The sequence below is a fragment of the Eulemur rufifrons genome, chromosome 10 (genome assembly GCF_041146395.1).
Source record: "Eulemur rufifrons isolate Redbay chromosome 10, OSU_ERuf_1, whole genome shotgun sequence".
Taxonomy (NCBI): domain Eukaryota; kingdom Metazoa; phylum Chordata; class Mammalia; order Primates; family Lemuridae; genus Eulemur; species Eulemur rufifrons.
The window spans coordinates 33166969-33188907 of NC_090992.1; the positions used below are offsets into that span (position 1 = coordinate 33166969).

The window sequence follows — 21939 nt, forward strand, 5'->3', positions numbered from 1 at the left end:
AAGCACGATCATTCCCTCCACTGTGTTTTCTCAGCACCAGCTCCTCATCTTCTCCTGGGCTCTCCAGACTTGTTCCCACCCACCTTCCCCTCCGTCTGAAACACCTTCCCTGCCTCTCTCTGTCTCTCAGACTCCAGATCAAGTTTCACCACCTCCTGGAAGCTTTCTCAGAGCCCCCACATACAACGAGCTTTCCTTTCTAAACTCCTTTAGTAAGTACGTCCTGTTCCAACTTAGTTCTGTTTTGTGGTTTTTGCCTGTCAGTAATAATAAGAAATAGGAATTGGGCCAGACAAAACCTGAAAGATGGGTATCCATTTCACAGAAAAGAAAATGAGGCCCTAAATAGTGAAAGGAGCTGCTTAAGTTACCACTGGTGTAGGTGGCAGAATGAGGACACCAAGCCGGTGCTTCTTCCCCTAAACTGCACAACTTCTCTCTGTGCTGAATGCCCCATGAGAGTGGGAGAGGCACTCAGACAGGCACATCCAAATTGAGCATATGACAGAGGGTTAACATTTGGACTTGCCTGGGAGGCAAAACTGAGTGGGAGTTTTAAAAATATACTAACTGAACAAATACTCTTTGAGCTATACTTTATCTCGTTGTTGCATTCCAAATATGAAGTCACCACCACCCTGAGAAGCCCTACTAGGGCTTGCTGCCCTACTTGGCAGCCCTGACAAACCAGTTCTTGCACAAGATGATGTAAATTTCGAAAGGAAACCAAAATTCCCAAGAGTGGATCTGATGCCTTCCCCCTCCTCTCTGGGCCAAAACCGCAGGATGGCTGGAGGCAAGGCGACAGATCAACAGCCTTTGTCTGGAGACTGCCTTTCCTAACCCTTGGCAGTTCTGACTCGCTGTGTCAGCAGGACAGCCTTGGTGCAGTCAAGGGAGACTTTGGCCCCTCTGGCTCCTCTTGGCCGACCAAAGTCAGGGAGCAGCAAACTGCACTGATTTTTGAGGTCAGGATGGCAATCTTGGGAGAAAACCTTTCAATAAGCATAGCCTGTTTGGCACGAATGAAGAAAAGTGGGTTTCTGGTGGATGTGGTGTGTGGGTTTGGGATGGAGGCAGACAAGGACGGCAAGGACACACAGTCCACAAGGGGCTGTCTGTGCCTCTCCTCCTGCTGCCACTGCTACCCACCTCACTCCCTTCTTTCTCTTGCTTTCTCCCTTTTTCTTTTTCCTCAGATCTGAATTCCACTAACATTTCTTGAATATCTGCTCTGTGTCAGGTACTGATGGTGGGCACTTCTCCCATAATTCCTGCAGTAATGAGTAACAAGTGTTTCGTTGACTTACAAGAAGAAGTGGACTCTAGTCTGAAGGCGAGTTGCGTGGAGGGAGTGTAGACTGAGAGAGCCTAGTGGAAGGAAAACCTGGAAATAGGTTTAAAATCTTTCAAATGTACATAGGCTTTGACCCAGCAATTTCACTTCTAGGAATTTATACCAAGGAGCTAAGTTGGGATAGATGAAAGATGCCTACTATTTATAATAGCAAAAAAGCCATAAATAACAAAAATGTCTGACAGTAGGTGCTAGTTGAGTAAGTTGTAGAACAACCATATGATAGGATAAAATGTAGGAATGAAATATAATCCTGGTGGGGGCAGGGGCAATAGGGAGTGGGGTGTGGTTATAAAAGGCAGCACAATACCAGGGACCTGGTGGTGTTGCAAGTGTTTAGTGTCTTGACTGCGGTGGTACATTACACAAACCTACACAAGTGATAAAACTGTACTAGAGTATGGCAAACTATTATCATTGGGGGAAACTGGGCTAAGTATGTAAGGGATCTCTGTATTATTTCTTACAACTATATGTGAGTCTACATTCATCTTAATATTTTATAAATGCTGAAGAAGAATATTCATTGACCTGGAACCATGTTTCCAGTAGACTGCTGAGTGAAAAAAGCCAGATTAGTAGTTTAGAGCCAACAATTCATAAAAAGTCATGGGTCTGCTATATCTAAATGTTAGGTTAAATTAGAAGATAACAATAAAGAAAGATGATTAAAAGCCTCTCCTGGACACATACAACTTACCAAGATTGAACCAAGAAGAAATAGAAAACCTAAACAAACGAATAACAAGTAACAAGATTGAATCAGTAATAAGAAGTCTTCCAACAAAGAAAAGTCCAATGGCTTCACAGCTGAACTCTAACGAACCTTTAAAGAAGAATTAATACCAATTCTTCTCAAAACTATTCCAAAAAATTGAAGCAGAGGAAATTCTTCCTAACTCATTCTGTGAGGCAAGCATAACCCTAACAACCAAAACCAGACAAGGACACAACAAAAAAGAAAACTATAGGCCAATATACCTGATGAAGATAGATGCAAAAATCTTCAACAAAATACTAGCAAACCAAATCCAACAACACATCAAAAAGATAATACATCGTGAGCAAGTGGTATTTACCCCAGGAATGCAAGGATGGTTCAACATATGCAAATCTATAAACATCATATATCACATCAATAGAATGAGAGACAAAAACCATATGATCATCGCTTCTTGGCCTTTTGGCTAAGATCAAGTGTAGTATCTGTTCTTATCAGTTTAATATCAGATACATCCTCTACCCAAGGATAATACATTAAATGGATTTTTGGAGCAGGGAGATGGAATAGGAGCTTGCTCTGTCCACTCCACACATTGACCTGGTATTGTAGTACTTCCAGGAACGGTACATCCCCTCAGGGCACCAAAACTGGGTGCTCAAAAAGCAGACTTCTCCAGGCCATGGATTTTAATATTAAAAAAAAAAAGGTATCATCATCTCAACAGATGCAGAAAAAGCTTTTGATAAAATTTAACATCCCTTCATGAATAAAAACTCTTAATAAATTAGGTATAGAAGGAAAGTATCTCAACATAATAAAGGCCATATATGATAAATGCACAGCTAACATCTTACTGAATAGGAAAAAGCTGAAAGCTTTTCCTTTAAGAACTGGAACAAGACAAAGATGTCCACTCTCATTACTCCTATTCAACATAGTACTGGAAGTCCTAGCCAGAGAAATCAGGCAAAAGAAAGAAATAAAGGGTTTCCAAATTTTAAAGGAAGAAGTCAAATTGTTCCTATTTGCAGATAACATGATCTTATATACAGAAAAACCTAAAGATTCTAGCAAAAAACTTTTAGAACTGACAAACTAATTCAGTAAAGTTGCAGGATACAAAATTAATGTACAAAAATCAGTAGCATTTCTATACATGGACAACTAGCTGAAAAAGAAATCAAGAAGGTGATCCTATCTGTAATAGCTACCAAAAAAAAAAATAAACCAGGATCACTGAGTAACCTTTGGAACTCAATCTCTTTGACTCTCGAGTATCTATCTATAAAATGGGGTTCATATATGTACTGTCTTCCTGAGAGTGTAGCTGTGAGGTTAAAATTAAATGAATGTGAAAATGTATTCACAATCATAAAACACAAGACAAATGTGTGCCATTATTGTAATAATTCTCTATGCATATGTAGCAAATATATTAGAAAAATAAGTGGCATTCCTTTTTATTATATTCAAGTTGCTTCACTTTATAGAAAGCTGGAATTAAAACCATTTTTTTTGTTCTAAAAAAAATAAAATAAGGCTGGGCGCGGTGGCTCACGCCTGTAATCCTAGCACTCTGGGAGGCCGAGGTGGGCGGATCGTTTGAGCTCAGGAGTTCGAGACCAGCCTGAGCAAGAGCGAGACCCCATCTCTACTAAAAATAGAAAGAAACTATATGGACAGCTAAAAATATATATAGAAAAAATTAGCCGGACATGGTGGTGCATGCCTGTAGTCCCAGCTACTCGGGAGGCTGAGACAGGAGGATCGCTCGAGCTCAGGAGTTTGAGGTTGCTGTGAGCTAGGCTGATGCCACGGCACTCACTCTAGCCTGGGCAACAGAGTGAAACTCTGTCTCAAAAAAAAAAAAAAAATAAATAAACCAGGAATAAATTTAATCAAGGAGGTGAAAGACCTCTACAAAGAAAACTACAAAACATTGATGAGAGAAACTGAAGAGAATACAAACACATGGAAAGACATCTCATGCTCATGGATCGGAAGAATTAATATTGTTAAAATGACAATACTGGCCGGGCGCGGTGGCTCACACCTGTAATCCTAGCACTCTGGGAGGCCGAGGCGGGTAGATTGTTTGAGCTCAGGGGTTCGAGATCAGCCTGAGCAAGAGCAAGACCCTGTCTCCACTAAAAAAATACAAAGAAATTAGCTGGACAACTAAAAATATATATATAAAAATTAGCCAGGCATGGTGGCACGTGCCTGTAGTCCCAGCTACTTGGGAGGCTGAGGCAGTTGGATTGCTTGAGCCCAGGAGTTCAAGGTTGCTGTGAGCTAGGCTGACGCCACGGCACTCTAGACCGGGCAACAGAGTGAGACTCTGTCTCAAAAAAAAAAAAAAAAAATACATACATGTACCAGAATTCAATTTGTATCCCCTAATTCTATTAAAATTTTTAAAAGCGGAAAAAAAATACCTCAAAAGCACATGCAGCAATAGCAAAAATAAACAAATGAGATTATATCAAACTAAAAAGTTTCTGCACAGCAAAGGAAATAATCAACAGAGTGAAAAGACAACCTAAAGAATGGAATAAAATATGTGCAAACTACTCATCCAACAGGGAATTAATACCCAGAATATACAAGGAACTGAAACATCTCAACAGCAAAATCAAAACAAAACAAAACAAAAAAACACAAGAACAGCAACAACAACCTGATTAAGGGGCAAATGATCTGAACACACATTTCTCAAAAGAACACATACAAATGGCCAAAAAATATATGAAAAAATGCTCAACATCACCAATCATCAGGGAAATACAAATCAAAAGCACAATGAGGTATCCTTTCACTCCAGTTAGGATGGTTATTATCAAAAAGACAAAAAATAACAGATGCTGGCAAGGATATAGAGAAAAGGGAACTCTTATACACTGTTGGTGGGAGCATAAACTAGTATATTTCCTGTGGAGAACAGTGTAGAGGTTCCTCAAAAACTACAAACAGAACTACCATATGATCCAGCAATCCCCCTACTGGGAATTTATCCAAAGGAAAGGAAATCATTATATTGAAGAGACATCTATACCCCCATGTTTACTGTAGCACTATCCACAACAGCCAAGATATGGGATCAACCTAGGTGTCCAACAACAGATAAACAGGTAAAGCAAATGTGGTGTATATACACCATGGAATAGTATTCAGCCATAAAAAAGAATGAGATCCTTTTATTCACGGCAATATGGACAGAACTGGAGGACCTTATGTTAAGTGAAATAAGCCAGGAACAGAAAGTTAAACACCACATGTTCTCACTCATATGTGGAATCTAAAAAAAGTTGATCTCATAGAAGTAAAAAACAGAGGACACTAGAGGCTGGGAAGGGTAGGGGGAAGGGAGAGATAAGGAGAGATTTGTTAAATGATACAAAACTACAGGTAGATAGGAGGAAGAAGTTCTAGTGTTCTATATCACTGTAAGATGACTACAGTTAACAATAATATATTATGTAGTTTCAAGTAGCTAGGAGGATATTGAATGTTCCCAATACAAAGTAAAGAGAAATGTTTGAGATGATAGATATGCTAATTACCCTGATCTGATGACTATACATTGTATGTATTGAAACATCACTATGTACCTCATGAATACGTACAATTATACTTGTCAATTAAAAATTTAAAAATAAATTTTAAAAGTAAAAGTCTCTTGTTTACAGTCCACATACAGTGAAGTAGCATAAATCTGAGGTTTCATTTATCTATATTTATATAGTTAAAAGTCATAAAACAATATTTCCAGTATGATTCTACTTTTGTTTAAAAATGTTTACATAAATCACGTGCTCATAATTATATATTATGCATATATCATATATATGTATAGAAAAGGTCTGGGTGGATATATATATGTTTAAGAGTGATTCTTTCCTGAGGATGGGATTCTGAGTGCTAAAGTTTCTCCTAGGTGCTTGTCCCTGTTTTATGACAGTTCTACCATAAGCAGCACTCACTCCGGGGGCAGACAGGCACCTGGGACAGGTATGATCAGGCCAGCCCCCACTTGGGTTGCCCATCTCTGCTCTCCTGTCTATCCTCTCTGTGGCTCCATACTCCAGCCTCCCATTTCTGTTCTGCCTTCTCCTAGTTCAGGGGACTTGTGCAGAGATCTAAGCTCCCTTTTTGGCTCATAGACCTTAGCCCCCACACCCCACCCCACTCATTCCCTCTCTCCCTCCCTCTCTCATGCACATATGCACACACACACCACCACCACACACGAGCTCGTGTGCACACCCTGCTGGACTCCCAGCTTTGTTGGCTTGCTCCACTCTGCGCCATGCATGGCTCTCAGTAATACACATTCTGCTGACAACACTGCATATCCCTCCCTGTCCTTACCCAGGAAGGGTGATCAGAAAGAAAGGGAGGCTCAGCGAGGATTAGCTGTTTGCCCAAAGACACAAGCTGCATGGGGTGGAGACAGGGCTTCAAGTTCCAAGTCCTGCCTTCCACGATATTTCACAGCTGCCACTCCTCTCTCCTCCCTCTTTCTCACTGCCTCCTCCTCAGTGCACCAGCGAGGGCCCCGTTTTCCTGTTCTTGTTTGCCCTGCCACTGCTGAGAGTAAACAGGTGCCCTGGGTTACCTGTGGCACCTCCACGGCTGACATGGAGAAGACGTGGAGGCAGAAGATCTTGGAGCCGTTGTAGCCGACCACAAAGCCCTGCAGCTTCTGCTGGTGCACGGGGAAGGTGCTAGCTTTGATGTTGAGGTAGCCTCCTCCCGAGAAGCAGAGCATGTCCTCACACTGGGTGTTCCAGGCCACGCTGTTGGCGTTTGGTTCCTGAGGGACAGGGATGGTAAGGATCCTGAAGGAACCACCCTGGGCTCTGGCACCACCTCCATATTTCAGTCAAATACCCTTTGTAAAGACTGAATCCCACTAAACTGCTAACAGTGGGATGGAGGGAAATGGAGGAAAGGGGGACCACAAAGAAATAGATAGAGGTAAGCTCCTCTGTGCACTTGCATACTGTTGGAATTTCTGAATAAGCAAGCATTACTTTTGAAAAAAAGTTATTCTCCCCAAATATTATTGATCCCTACATGGTAAGCGGAAAATCAGCAAAGCAGGATTCTACATCTATTAAAAGATAAATATAAATCTGTACACACGGAAGGTTTAAAAGGATTTATTCCAAAGGATTAACAGTGATTATTTTCTGAGTGGGTGGAACTGTGGAATTAGAAAATAAATCTTTTTATTTTCTTCAGTTTTTGTTTGCCTGAATTTTTCTGTGTGTCATGAACATCTTTTATATAATAAGAAAAAGAACAGTGAGTTATTTTTAAAATTAGAAAATAATACACTGTTTCTGCATGTACAATTCACACATTGTAAAAATACAGTCACCCTGGGTGGCACCCCCACACACCTATTCTTAGTTTTCTGCTCAGCCCTGGAGCCCCAGGGAGGGGCAGATGCTCATACCTTTCTGCTTAGAATCTTTTACAATGTCAGAATCTTTTACAATGAGCATAGACTACTTTTATAATGACAAAAAAACAATATAGCTTTTTCATTTGTTGGGGGCAGGGGCAGCTGAGAAGAGAAAAAGGCAGTAGGCAATGTTGCAACTGGGAATGTCAATGTCCTGGCAAGGCCTGAGACTTACCTTCTGATATGGTTTGGATATTTGGCCCTTCCAAATCTCATGTTGAAATTTGATCCCCCGTGTTGAATGTGGGGCCTGGTGGGAGGTGTTGAGTCATGGTGGCAGACCCCTCCTGATTGGCTTGGTGCCCTCCCCACGATAAGGAGTAAGCTCTCACTTTATTAGTTCAGTTATTTAAAAGAGCCTGGCACACCCTCTTTCCTTTCTTTTCACTTCCTCTCTCATGTGATGCGCCTGCTCCCCCTTCGCCTTCCACCTTGATTGGAAGCTCCCTGAAGCCCTCGCCAGGAGCAGACGCTGACGCCACACTTCTCCAGTCTACAGAACCATGAGCCAAATAAACCTCTTTTCTTTATAAACTACCCAGCCTCAGGTATGGACTAATATAACTTCCCTAGCCTACTTTAGAGGCATCAGTGGGGATGGGGAGGGCGCACACCCTTCCACTCTATGGTTCTAGGCTCAGACACAGATTCACAACTGGGGCCTGCTAACCTACCTTACAGGTCTGCGGTGGGGGTAGTGTTGAGGCTGGGGAAAAGGAAAGTAATATTTAGGGCCCGATTTTGTGCCAAGCACTGAGCTAGGTACTATGGTATGTTGTTTATTTCTGTAGCAATTCTGTGAGGGGGCAATTACTAGTTTCATTTCAGAGATAAGGAGAAATTAAGGCTCAGAGAAGTTTACTAACTTGCTTAAGATCACACAGTAAGTGATGTAGGCCCAACTTGAGCGCAGGTCAGTCTGAAGGCTGTGCTCTTTCTCTCCCCTAAACCACTCTACTTCCTCAGTGACATGAACAAGTTGATATTAACTGGAAGTTACCTCTGAGCTAGTGGTCGCCAGGTAATCCCTTCTAACTGGCTAAGGCAACTCTTTGCCCTACAGATTCCACTGCTCTGGACAAGGAGCCCTGTTAGGTGGACCTAAATCTGCCCATAACATTGGGAAACCCTGCAGGGGCCAAGGAAACCAGTCATGAGAGGTTCCAGCTTTGGGGGAAACTCACTTCAGGCAAACCAGCCCTGACCACTTACAAAGCCCTAAAGAGGCAAAGAACAGCCCAGTCCAGCAGAAAACCAACAAGGCACCGGGCATGGAGCCTCTGGGCTTTTCTTCTCCAGTGACGCACTTCCTCCAGCCACAGGAACGAATGATGTGTAAACAATGCCTATACCCAAAAAGATCCAAACAGTTCATAGTTTGCTGGCTCCTATAGCATCCCTGTGAAATAAGCAGAACGGCAGACTTCCCCTCCGCCCCATTCTTTTCTTTCTTTCAGGTGGCAAAACTGATCCTGTTTCCTTACTGTACCTTAGGTCACGCACAGAAACACGCAGGCCTCTAGTAGGTGAGGTGCAGACTTCTTCAAAAGCAGCAGCATCACCACCACATCAATCCATATACTGAGAACCCACAACATGCTCCGCTTAGATTTAGTATTATCTGATTCATTGCTCACAGTAAACATGTAAGAAAGGTGTTACTTGCCAGGAAGGAAACCAAAGTTCACAGAGGCTGGCGGGGGCCCTGCAGCTCATGGGTACACGGGAGAAGGAGCAGGCTGTGGCCTGGGGCCTCTTGGACTCTGCACCTATGCTTGGCCCCTACACCTCACTGCTCCTCCCAGAGACCTGCCTGGGCAAGAGAAGGGGTGCCTCTGCAGGGAAGAGAAGGGTTTCTAATCAAAGGACCACATCCTTGGGCACGCTCAGGGACTTCACCTGAAAAAGCAGCTCCTTGCTGTGGATGTCATACACCAGGCATGTGTCGTTTTCATCTACCACAGCCAGCTTGTTACGGGAGGCACTCATGTCCAAGCAGCGCACGGCTGTGGCCTGCTTCAGCAGGACGATAGCAAAGAGATTGTCCACAAAGATCTTCAGGATCTGCCGAAATTTCAGAGAAAAAAGTGAGTCACCATGGCAACAAGGCCCTGGAACACCATCAGGCTGTTGGAATCCCATGTGTTCTACAAGAACAACTACTAATTTCACCAGAAGCTCTATGCAGAGAAAAGGACTCATCAAAAGAAAAACAGGGGGAAGGGGTGGTGGCTTATCCTTAGAAGACCAGAAGTGTGGTTCATCAGAGGGCACCAAAGCAATGACGGGCCTGAGATGGGCCAAATTCACTACAGCATCTGTTTGGACTAGGGATTTGACATTACCCAAACTGCAGGGTTAGGAGATACCATCCTAATAAAGATCTGAGCCACAAACTAACACAGGAAAAGGCTACTATAGACACTGATATGACATCTGGTATAAAATAATAATGATGTTGCTGCTGATAATCATAGCTACTATTTATTGCTATCCCTGTTTTTTTGTGGGTTTTGGAGGGTTTTTTGAGACAGGGTCTTGCTCTGTCACCCGGGCTAGAGTGCAGTGGCATCATTATAACTCACTGCAACCTCAAACTCCTGGGCTCAAGTGATCCTCCTGCCTCAGCCTCCCGAGTAGCTGGGACTACAGGCATGCGCCACCACACCTGGCTTAATTTTTCTATTTTTAGGAGAGACCGGGTCTCACTCAGGTTGGTCTCGCTCTCTTTTTTTTTTTCAATTTCATTTTTTAGAGATACGGTTTTGCTATGCTGCCAAGGCTGGAGTACAATGGTTAGTCACAGGTGTAATCACAGCACACTGCAGCCTTGAATTCGTAGGTTCAAGCAATCCTCCTGGCTCAGCCTCCTGAGTAGCTGGGACTACAGGTGCACACCACCATGCCCAGCTTTGATATCTCTGTTTTTGAGAGCCCTATGAAACATGTGCTATTATCCTCATTTGTAAAACCTCAGCCTCAGAGAGGTGAAGTGACCTGCCCAGGACCCCAAAGAACGTGACCCCAGGCTGACCTCACCCCAAAGTCCATGCTCCCAGCGTCACATGGGAAGTGAGAGCTGACTGGGAGAAAGCAGCAGGCCCTCCCTCCCCTTTGGTATTGCTGCTTGATTGCTCCACTGATCTCATGCTCTGTGACTTTCGTCCCAAGCAAAGACCTGACAAGCCTCAGCCACAAGCCATCTGCTACACAGCTTGGCTCTCAGGCTAATGCAGTTATATTTTCACATTCAAATTTCCATGTGGCCCACTTAGAACTTTTATTTTGAGCAAAGAACACACACACAGAGAGAGAAATCTGTTTAACTTTGTGTAACCTAGATTTCTGACATCTATTTGACCAAAGGGTTCATTTTTCTTATAGCATCTACTAACATCCTGAGGACCCAGCATTCTCTAGGATACACGCTAGCACACACTATGTTCATCCACTTACTGCCCTAGTAGGGATCTGACCTAAGTAATGATCTCTGCCTCCCCCCTTAGCAATCCACTAAAGCTGCATCTCTAACAAACCTCCCCCATATTGAAGAACCATAAGCCCACTAATCCACTCTATGTGCAGCCCAAGAGGCTGCAGTTCAACTCTGCCAGAATGTGAGTATGCTATGAGTCCGAGAGCCACTGTGACTTTGGCCTGGAGCTGTCCTCATAAAAATAAATTCAGTGCTGCCCTCCAATGCACCCATGGAGGGGAGAAGCCTTTTTCCTGTCCAGGGAACCCCTCTCATGGTCACCACCAGACGGGCCAACTGCATCTGTGTGCAAATACTCAGGCTGACGGGAGACATGCAGGAGTGCTCACCTGCCCATTCTTCAGGCCCACTAACAGACCTTCTCTTCCAGGAGGGCCACCAATCACCTTAATGTAACGAATGAGAGACTCCATCTGCCACTCTCGCTCCTTCACTCCATTGAAGGACAGGCACTGCAGCCGTTTCTCCTAGGAAACAAACCCAGCTCTGCATGGACATTCAACAGAATAAGTGCACCCAGCCCTCCCAAGGAGGTCTTCCTTGATCTGAAGGGAGAAAAATACTGGCACATTCTGTATCTGTCTAACCCCATCTAGTCCCATGGTTGGCACAGTTAAACCTTCATGCAAGTCTTCCCCATGGAGCCCAATTCAGCCTCAGATCTTCAATGCAGACCTCCATCCAGATGGCCGTGGCCAGAGACAGCACCCAAAAGTTCACCTATTTGCCACACCTATCCTGTGACTTGGAGTACTCCTAAACTGCTTGAAGTTACAGACTTTTAAAGAGATTTTAATAGTATTTTATACTATAGTGATTCCTAAAGGACTTCTTCTATTATATCATTTCTAATAGGCCTATGTAAAACAAAATCCACCTCTACTTCCAAGAAAGATGGATGCTAGGCTTCTCTCAAAGTCTTTCCAAACTTCTCTTGGCATCGACCTAGACAGTTTCTAGAAATCTAAGTTGAGAAAATTTTTTCCATGAAAAAAATCTCTTAGGAAGTAAACTTCCTTGACTATTACTGAGTTGATATAAATTTTATGTATATATGCTAATCAAAAAAACCCGTCTTCATTTTGTGAATTATGTAATCCCAGTATGACAAAATGCTCTGCAATACAAAAAAATATTCTCCAGTTTATGGCCCATGGCTTTCTAATAGAGTCTGATTCATCTAGATGCCAGTAAAATCAAAGCCGACAAACAGCCACTGAGTCTGATGAAAAGGGACTTGTTTTCCAGTGACCAGTTTTAAAACTGTGAGGTGGATACCATATTCTTACGGGGAGTATGGAGTGAATTCAGCCTGCCCCCTCCAACATACTGCTGCCCACCTGGCAGAGGATGATGTGATTGGCACACACCACCAGGAGGTTGCATTCGAACTTCTTGACAATCTTCTCCTTTACCCGGTAATGCATGTCTGATGAGTCATCTGAATACAACTCATATATGAGGATTTTCTCTGGCAGTTGGATAGCTAATCGATTTTTGTAGATGGCAATTTTCTTGACAAGGTCTTTGCATTTAATCCGAACTGTCAAAGAAAAAAAAAATCCAGCTCTAGCAAGAGGTTGCTAAGTAAGATAGAAGGTAGAGAAATTAAAAGCTATCATTTACTTAATGCTACTGGCAATTAAAGTGAGACACTCTCATTAAAAAAAATCTTTATAGAGTATCCAATGTGTACAATCAACTCTGCTGAGCACTGAGATCCAAAGTCATATGGAATACAATCTTTATGGTCCAAAGCTGACAACTGAGTATGGGAAATAAAGCACTTCATGCCACCATCACTTGGTGAATATAAATCTAAACTCCTCTGCACAGCACTAATGGCCCCTGACAATCAGGACCCTGAAAGTGACTGACTTTATCACTGGCCATTCCCCACCCACCTCCTTGACAGTAGGTAATGGCATGGATCCTGGAGGGTGGCCTTTTGACTGAATCCAAATTTTATAGAAGAAATCCTTTTAATCAAGGGATTTGTTCTGTGAAGTTTGAATTCGGTTGAGGGGCTGCACTTGGGGATCTAGAGGGCCATATGTGGCTTTGAGGCCACAGGTTCCCCCACCCTTTGACTGACTCTATACTCTCACTACAGACCAGGTAGAGAAAACGTCCCAGAAGGGATACTGCAGTGCTGCCCAAGTGGCTCCACCCCCACCATCAGAGCCGGCATCTTCACAGGTGCTTCCAGATGGGATCAAAGGACGCCCATGTGAATCTGCAAGGCAACCTCCAACCTGGATCCCTATGTTAAGGTACCCAGCAAGTACACTGTGGCCAGTACATCTGGATATGAACATACTGAAATAAATGGATTCTTAGCCTATTTAACTAGCTCAGCTACTTAGGCAGACCCTGGGGGAGACTGAGGTTAGAGCTTGAACTGACTATGCTAGGCCTGGAACCCAGCTCTTCTGACCGAGCCTCTGCTGACTCATGGCTCCTGCTTATCTCTGGCAGAAGGATCCACCAGGAAGCAAGTGGAGACTGGGCTGAGAGAGAAGCACCCCAGAGTGACTCTGACCACAAGGGATAAAGCTCCACAAAGACCCATGCAGGTCAACCACCTTGCTTCTGACTTGTCATAAGTCATCTTCCCTTACCTTACTCAGGGAGTACATGTACCCCTTCAAACTATTTGTGAAATTTTGAATTGGTGCTTTTTTTTGGTTTTTTTGAGAGAGGGTTTATTGCTTTTGTAAGATCCTCAAAGAGATCAACAGCCTCCCTGCTCCCACCATAAAAACCAAGACCAAGTGGCTATCATGTTTTCAGAAGACCAAGGAGAAACATTTCCTGTCATTTTAAGTGCCCTGTCACCAGCTAGCTCTCTCAACCTACCCCTTCCCATGTCTGGCAGGCAGAGGAGCCCTACTTGCCTCTTACCTTTCTGCTCAGTGATCAGGTGCTGCACAATGACATCGGTCATACTATCCCTGTAGGCATACCGGTTCTTGTAGAGCCCATGGACTGTGCTGAAAATAAGCTGGTAGAAGGAAATGGTGCCATCCTGGCAGCCTACCACCTGCAGAGTAAGAGAGTCGTCAATTCCCAGTTGTCTGCGGAGAGTCTACCCCTCCCATTTGTCAGGAGCAAATGCCAATGATTTGACTAGCTAAGCATGGCTGATGCTCATCGCAATGAATGAACTTCCTTTCCTTACCACATAGTTGGATTCGGGTTTCACTTTACACGTCCACACCCAGGAGTTCTGCTCCCCAACAGTCCCAAGCCGCACTCCATCCTTGGTGAAAAGAGATACTTGCTTGTCTGACCCCCCCAGCAAGATGTACTCCCCTTTACTAAAGTAGCTGATGCAGCAGGGGTCAAAATTCAGTGACCGATCCTTCCCAATCTAAGGAAAGAGAACACATACCAAGGAAAAAATCATTTCTGAATCCACAATAATCTCAAAACAATTAAGGGCTTTTCTCACCAACTTTAATGGTGGCAGCTGGGAAGACAGCAGAGAGCTGGCCAGCCTTATCTCCTATGTCATTCCATCACGGACATGAGCCTCTCTGCCTCTGGATCATCCTGTTCCTCCAGACCTCCACACAGCTGAATCCTTGACCCCTAGAGTCAGCAGCATCTCCCCTAGTCCCACCAAATTGCTCCAGGAGTGTGCCTCAGCTGCTCAACCAACCTGGAGGCTGGGATGGTCACACCCCCATAGGCCCTCCTCTGCACATAGCTCTTGCTGTGCTTCAGTGGGTCCCCTCAGCTTCTCTTTTCTATCATTTTAAAAAGTATTTTACAAAGCTGAGTTTATTCAGTTTAAAACACTGCCCTTTATTCTGCAACTATTCCCATCCTACTTCTCCTTATAACGACTTCTTAAAGATATCATTTACATACCATAAAATTCATCCATTTAAAGTGTATAATTCAGGGGCTTTCACTATAGTCACAGAGTTGTGTAATCATCTAATTCCAGAACACTTCCATTACCCAAAAAGAAACTCCATACCTGGTTAGTAGTCTATCCCAATTCCTCCCTCACTTCATCTCTGCAACCACTAACCTACTTTCTGTCTCTACAGATTTGCCTATTCTGAGCATTTCATATAAATGAAATCATATACTATGTGGCCTTTTGTGTCTGGTTCATCCATGTTGTAGCATGTACCAGTACTTACTTCCTTTTCATTGCTGAGTAATACTCCATTGTATGATATACCACATTTTACTTATCCATTCAGCAGGTGATGGACATTTGGGTTGCTTGTACTTTTGGCTGTCATGAATAATGCTGCTGTGAATATTCACGTACAAGTTTTTGTATGGACATATATATGTTTTCATTTCCCTTGAGCATATACCTAGAAATGGAACTGCTGGGTCATATAGTAACTTTATGTTTAACCTTTTGTGGAACTGCTATATTTTTTTAAAGTGACCGTGCCATGCCATATTCACACTAGCAGTGTAGGAGGATTCCAATTTCTCTATCCTACTGGGTGTAAAGTGGTATCTCATTGTGGTTTTGATTTGCATTTCTCTGATGGCTAATGATGTTGAGCATCATTTCATGTGCTATTGGCCACAGAAAAATGCCTATTCAGATCTTTTGCTCATTTTTCAATTGGATTATTTGTTGTTTTATTATTGCATTGTAATAGTTCTTTATTCTAGATAAAAATTTTCTCCGATTCTGTGTACTATCTTTTCACTTTCTTGATGGTGTTTCCTCGGCTTTTAGAATGAAGGTCAAACTCCTGAGCTCAGCCCCCAAGATGCTTTTCTTAGCCAAAAGGAACTCCGTGCAGTTTCCCATGTGGACCATGCTCTTTCAGGCCTCCATATCCTCACAGGTGCTATTCTCCACAGCATCCCCAGCCCCAGCTGGGAGTGCTCTTTTCCTCTCCTTCTCTGCCAGTACCATCTCCTCTAGGAAACATCCCCAAACTCCCACTCACTCCATGTTCCCACAGCCCCTGTGCTCGCCTCTCCTATGGCACTTCTCTCACTGCCTATAGAGTTAATTTCAGGTCTTCTGCACTAAAGCTCAAGCTCCTTATTGCCACTAGAGTTTTTTTTGCTGCACATGAGGATGTCTTTTGTGAATAAAAAGACTATCTATGATTAGCATTATTAAACTAATATTCAATTTATTAAAGAACTAACTCTATGAACCTTGTTTCTCCTTAAGATTTTAAGTTCAATTTACAAATATTTTCCTATTTATAAATCTAGTAAAAGTGAACAGCCAATTGACTTTGACCATTTAATGAATTCAATTTTAAACAGATCATAAAATCCCTTAAATATTCAGTCCCATTCACAACTTAGTTAATTCCCCTAAACTAATTTAAACTGCAATTACAAGTTTCATATATTCAATTTTCCTTTCCTTTTTAGGAATTTCAAATGCCTAGCAGCCAAAACTTTCCCTAGCAATTATACAATGCTGGTAAATCTAATAAGAAAACTAAAAAAAATCTCATGAGTCATGATGTGGAAGGCTGGCAGCTACTGGTAATGGTTCAGTGGTTCCTATTGGACCAACCCTCCTGTGGGTAACAACCATAAACTCTGCACCAACTATAAGTAACTACCACCTGAGGCAACCAGAAGCAGGCGGAAACTGAAGACACATGCACGTTAGGAAGAAGGGAACAGAAATAGGTGAACTTATTTTTTTAAATGGCTTTTTGCCTGAGGGCATGCCTCATCAGCACCGTGCTGGGTGAGTACAGAATTTGGAAGATGACAGTAGCTGGGAGGTGGGAAATCCCAGAAAAGAGAGGTGGAGTGGGAGCCTAAGTTCTGCACATAAACCTTGCTGGATATCTGGAAACCCTTGAACTATACCCTGCGACACAGGTACCAAGCAGCCTCGCTAAGGTTAAAGAATTGCACAGACATGTCTGCCCGCCACTGGAAACATGGAGTTTGAATTCTGAGTCCAGCAAAGTAAACTGCCTGCTTAAACACACACACACACACACACACACACACACACATCTTCAGAGGGACATGATACCATTCTCAATGCCCAGAGTACAATCTAAAATTCAAAAAGCATCTCCAGAGAAAGGGACAGTTAAAAAAAAATTCAAAAAGCAGGAAAATGTGAACCATATTCAAGAGAAAAGACAATTAATGGAGACTGATCCAAGATGAACCAGATGTTAGAATTATCAGATAACAATTTTAAAACAGCCATTATAACTGCTTAACTATGGTTAAGCATATAAAGGAAAAAAATGAATGAACCAATATGAAAAAAGAACCAAATGGAAATTCTAGAATAGAAAAATGCAATAACTGAAATACAAATTCACTGGCTGGGCTTAATATAAATATTAGAGATTGCAGAAAAGTGAATGAAGTTGAATACTAAGCAATACAAATCCTCCAATCTGAAGATCAGAGGGAAAAAAAAGTGAAAAATGAACAGGACCTCAGTGCCCTGGAGAACAATATCAAAAACTCTACCATAAGTATAACTGGAGTCCCAAAAAGAAAGGAGAGAATGGGGAAAACGTTTTTGAAGAAGTAATGGCCAAAATTTTTCCATATTTGGTGAAAGACATAAAGATATAAATATATAGATTCAAAATACTCAGTGGACCCCAAGCAGAAAAATGCAATGAATTGCTTAAACATTCCAATATTGCTTAGGAACTTAATAAAAAATTCTTACATCTTTACATTTAAAATCAAGACCATAAAATTAGTTATTCAATTTTCAATTATAATTTTTAAATGATCATCATAAGACTAATCTTTTTTTTTTTTTTTTTTTTTTTTTGCGACAGGGTCTTACTCTTTTGCCCGGGCTACAGTGCCGTGGCATCAGCCTAGCTCACAGCAACCTCAAACTCCTGGGCTCAAGCAATCCTCCTGCCTCAGCCTCCTGAGTAGCTGGGATTGCAGGCATGCGCCACCAGGCCCAGCTAATTTTTTCTATATATTTTTAGTTGTCCAGCTAATCTTTCTATTTTTTTTAGTAGAGACGGGGTCTCGCTCTTGCTTAGGCTGGTCTCAAACTCCTGAGCTCAAATGATCTGCCTGCCTCGGCTTCCTAGAATGTTAGGATTATAGGTGTGAGCCACCGCGCCCGGCCATAACACTAATCTTATAGATATTCTAATACATATTCTGGCAACATTCTGCCTGGGTTCCAAACCAGGGTTGGCCACAGACTAAACTATATGCCCTTAACCAAATTACTGAACCTCTCTGTGCCCCAATTTTCTTACATGTAAAGTGGTGATGATAGTAGTACCTACCTTGGAGGGTTGTTATAAGGATTAAAAGAGTAAATCCTCGTAAAGAGTTTATACAATGCCTGGAACTCAGTAAGTGTAGCTGTTATTATTAAGCCAGATCCTCTTAAATATTAAACACTTGAAAGGCCAAAAATACACAAATTATTCCTAAGCTTAACACAAAAGCATGAGATTGATTTACTTCATTATCCTATACTTAATTCTAAATATTCCCAGAGTTAAAAGACACTTACCCACCAAGGAAACAATTTACTTTCCCAAATTGGAGTTACCCTCTCAGCAGACTGAGGTTGTTTATCATTCAAAATCTTTGGGCCACTGCATGAGCTCTGGGGCTGCATACATGGAAGATATTTCCCATGGCCCTCACCACCACATTGGGCTCTTTTTCATTGGTCACTATAGCAACAAGATCCCAATCCCTTCCAGTGTCGTGTGGTTATTTATTGCCAGAAGTCTCTAATACCCACACTTAGTGCCTGGTACACAGTAGGAGTGTCAATAAATATTTGTTGAATGATGATATACACTCATTAAGTGGATGAATAGATAGGGCCAGGGAAACTAGATGCCAGTTAATTAAAATGAGGATTTTGGGAAATCAGCCATTGAGAAACTCAGAAAACACTTCATTATCTACTATGTTTATTTTTTCTTTACTCAACTACAACAGAAACGACCAATGATAAGGCAGGGTAGAAGAAATGACTCCAAAGCTGATCTACACATACCTGAAACCCCTCCTTCTAGTATGACATATTTTGAGGAGTAAGGATGCTGTAACGTGAAAGGCTGTATTTTGTACTTGCTTAGCTGTAGGATGTAAATGTGCCCATCACCTTCACTCTAATCCTTGGCATTTCCTGCCTACTAACAGGTAATCCTACCACCACGCTCTCTGTATTGTAATCCACCTTCCACAGAAACAAGGAATTTTTCTGAAACAGGAATCTGACCCTGTCATCTATGGCTCCTGAATACTTAAAGTATATGATGTTCAAACTCCTTATTCACACTATTCAGGTCCTTTACTATCATATCCCCATCTTCCTCTCCAGCTCCATCTTCACAGGGTTTTGTAAGAATTAAATGAGATAAAGCATGCAAAACACTGAGTACAGTACTTGGTAACATGGTAAATGCTCAAAAAGCAAGAACTAACAATGATAATGTATAATTAATAATAATACAATCCCAGAAAGTAAAAATATACAACAGGCATGACTGCAACTGGGTTTGTACAAGGCTACATACCTGTTTTCCACTCAGCTGGTAGAAGGAAAGTTTCTGTCCCCAGTCAGCTACAGCCATGATGTCATTATGTTCCTCTCTAATCAACAGAAGACAAAAGAAGTTATGAGGGGTCATGGCCTGCTGATGAGTATAGCCCTAAGGGTTTAACAAACAACAGGAAAAAGAAAACCCTGCCCGGCTGTCAGGTTGCCAAATGTTATACAGCTTTAATAAGGCCAAAAGCTGTAATTTGGCCCAACCCATCAATCAGTCCAGTAGGATGAAGCAGAGAGGCAGCCCTCCTGGGATCTGCTATTTCAGTGAATCCCTTGCCATGAGCTTATGGTGCTGGGACCCTGCCACAGCTGAAGAAGATAAACCCCTTCTTTCAGCACTTCCTGGGGAGCAACACTAAGAAAGAGCAAGGCTGTAGATCCAGGTGTGCTACTCTTTTACTACAAAATGTGAGGAGACGGTAGAGAAACATATCACTTGCAGGGGGAAGGCATGGAATGTCTGATTTTTTGATGGACAGAAGGGAAACTTTCTTGTTTTTCATTAAGAGGGAAAATTAGCACCTAAAACTAGGTTCTCTTGCAGGTAGGGTCCTCGCACAGGTGAAATGGTTTCTGATTGAATCTAATAGAAAACAGTAGTGGGCTCTCTGAAGAACAACTGTCTTTGAATCTGAGAAGCTACGGGGATCAGTGCCTTGGGGCTGGGACTGTAGGACTCGCATACAGGAGAGACTACCTCAGTTTGAGGCTGGGGAGCAGGCGACCTAGGAATCTAGTTCAAGAGAAAGGCGTTCCCAGCGTTGCACCTAACGTTGCCTCTTCTTTATTAATTCCAGCTTTTCTGAACCAGAGTCTCTTTTTTTGTTTGTTTTTGTTTGTTTGTTTCTTGTCTCTAGCTAGAGACAGGCTCTCACTGTGCTCAGGCTGGTGTCAAACCCCTGAGCTGCGCTATCCTTCTGCCTCGGCCTCCCAGAAAGCTAGGATTATAGGCGAGAGCCACACATGGTGCAGTTTTGTTTGTAAAACGCAGCCAAGCGTGGCAAAGTGACAGATGTCATAGGCACTAATTCATAACTAAGGGAAAAGAGAAAAAGAGAGAGGGATGTTAACAGGAAGGGGCCTGCAGATAAACTGTGTGACTGGCATTGAAGTCCAAACACAATCCAGGAGCCCAGCCCACAGTGGGCCCTCTTGGGGAAGCCGCATATGGCTCTGAGCTGGGGTTTAATTCTATGTACTGGATTGGTGGGTTTCAATCTCTTTTTTTCTCCTGGGGCAGTGGGACTCTTTACCAAACAAAAACTCATGTTGAACCATCAAAGGTGCTTCTCTGGTTGAAGCACAGATGGGAACTTGAAGCCCACGCCTCACACCTCCTCCTTTCATGACCCTGGGGTGGAGTTCTTCCAAGGAGCCTCAGGGTACGATAGAATACAGTTTGGAAAGTCCCAAGCTACTATTACCCAATCGAAATATCCTGGCTACGTGCAGAGCTTTCCCCACTCCACACAGCCCATGTTTTCCCTACAGGTAATTTTTTGTTATTGTTGTTGTTAAAGATAGGGTCTTGCCATGTTGCCCAAGCTGGACTGCTGGACTTCAGACTTGAACTCCTGGGCTCAAGTGATCCTCCCACGTCAACTTCCTAAGTAGCTTGGACTATAGGCATGTACCCAAATCCTTGATTGAAGAGAAAAAAGGATTTGAGTGTGAAGATTGTAGGTAAGGTAAGGGCTTCCTCTCTGATATGTGTCCTAGCAAATGCAAGGTAAGGTACAGTGTGGGAACAGACTAAGAAACATGCCCAGTAATAGAGGAAGTATTAAAAGAATTATGGGCCATGCACACAAGGGCATACTTATTCAGGCATTTAAAATCATGTTTTTTGGCCGGGCACAGTGGCTCACACCTGTAATCCTAGCACTCTGGGAGGCCGAGGTGGGCAGATCGTTTGAGCTCAGGAGTTCAAGACCAGCCTGAGCAAGAGCGAGGCCCCCGTCTCTACTAAAAAAATAGAAAGAAATTAGCTGGACAACTAAAAATATATATAGAAAAACTTAGCCGACATGGTGGCACATGCCTGTAGTCCCAGCTACTCAGGAGGCTGAGGCAGGAGGATTGCTCGAGCCCAGGAGTTTGAGGTTGCTGTGAGCTAGGCTGATGCCATGGCACTCTAGCCCGGGTAACAGAGTAAGACTTTGTCTCAAAAAAAAAAAAAAAAATCATGTTTTTCAAAGGATTTCTAATGTTACTGGGAAGAGTTCACTCTATGATGATAAGTGAAGAAAAGAAAAGCAGGATATGATTTAGCTAATTATATGAACACACTAAAAGACTGAGGGGAAAAGGGAAATACACTTAAATGCTAATAGTGGTTTCCTCA

The 21939-nt window shown here is 42.7% G+C and overlaps 1 protein-coding gene and 1 non-coding gene across 12 annotated transcripts in view; one reads left to right on the plus strand and one right to left on the minus strand.

The window, feature by feature from the left end:
* The window catches only part of IFT122 (intraflagellar transport 122), a 74730-nt gene that overhangs the window by 31003 nt on the left and 21788 nt on the right, over window positions 1–21939 (minus strand). For all 11 annotated transcript variants that reach the window (XM_069484404.1, XM_069484403.1, XM_069484402.1 and 8 more), the window contains 7 exons: window positions 19561–19636; window positions 14232–14423; window positions 13955–14093; window positions 12391–12593; window positions 11380–11517; window positions 9454–9618; window positions 6700–6897 (listed from right to left, as the gene is read on the minus strand). In XM_069484404.1, the coding sequence (XP_069340505.1) occupies window positions 6700–6897; window positions 9454–9618; window positions 11380–11517; window positions 12391–12593; window positions 13955–14093; window positions 14232–14423; window positions 19561–19636 (1111 nt within the window). The remainder of the gene's footprint in view (window positions 1–6699; window positions 6898–9453; window positions 9619–11379; window positions 11518–12390; window positions 12594–13954; window positions 14094–14231; window positions 14424–19560; window positions 19637–21939) is intronic.
* Window positions 2525–2715, plus strand: LOC138393322 (U2 spliceosomal RNA). The gene has a single exon (XR_011235147.1). It is a non-coding gene; the product is annotated as a U2 spliceosomal RNA (small nuclear RNA).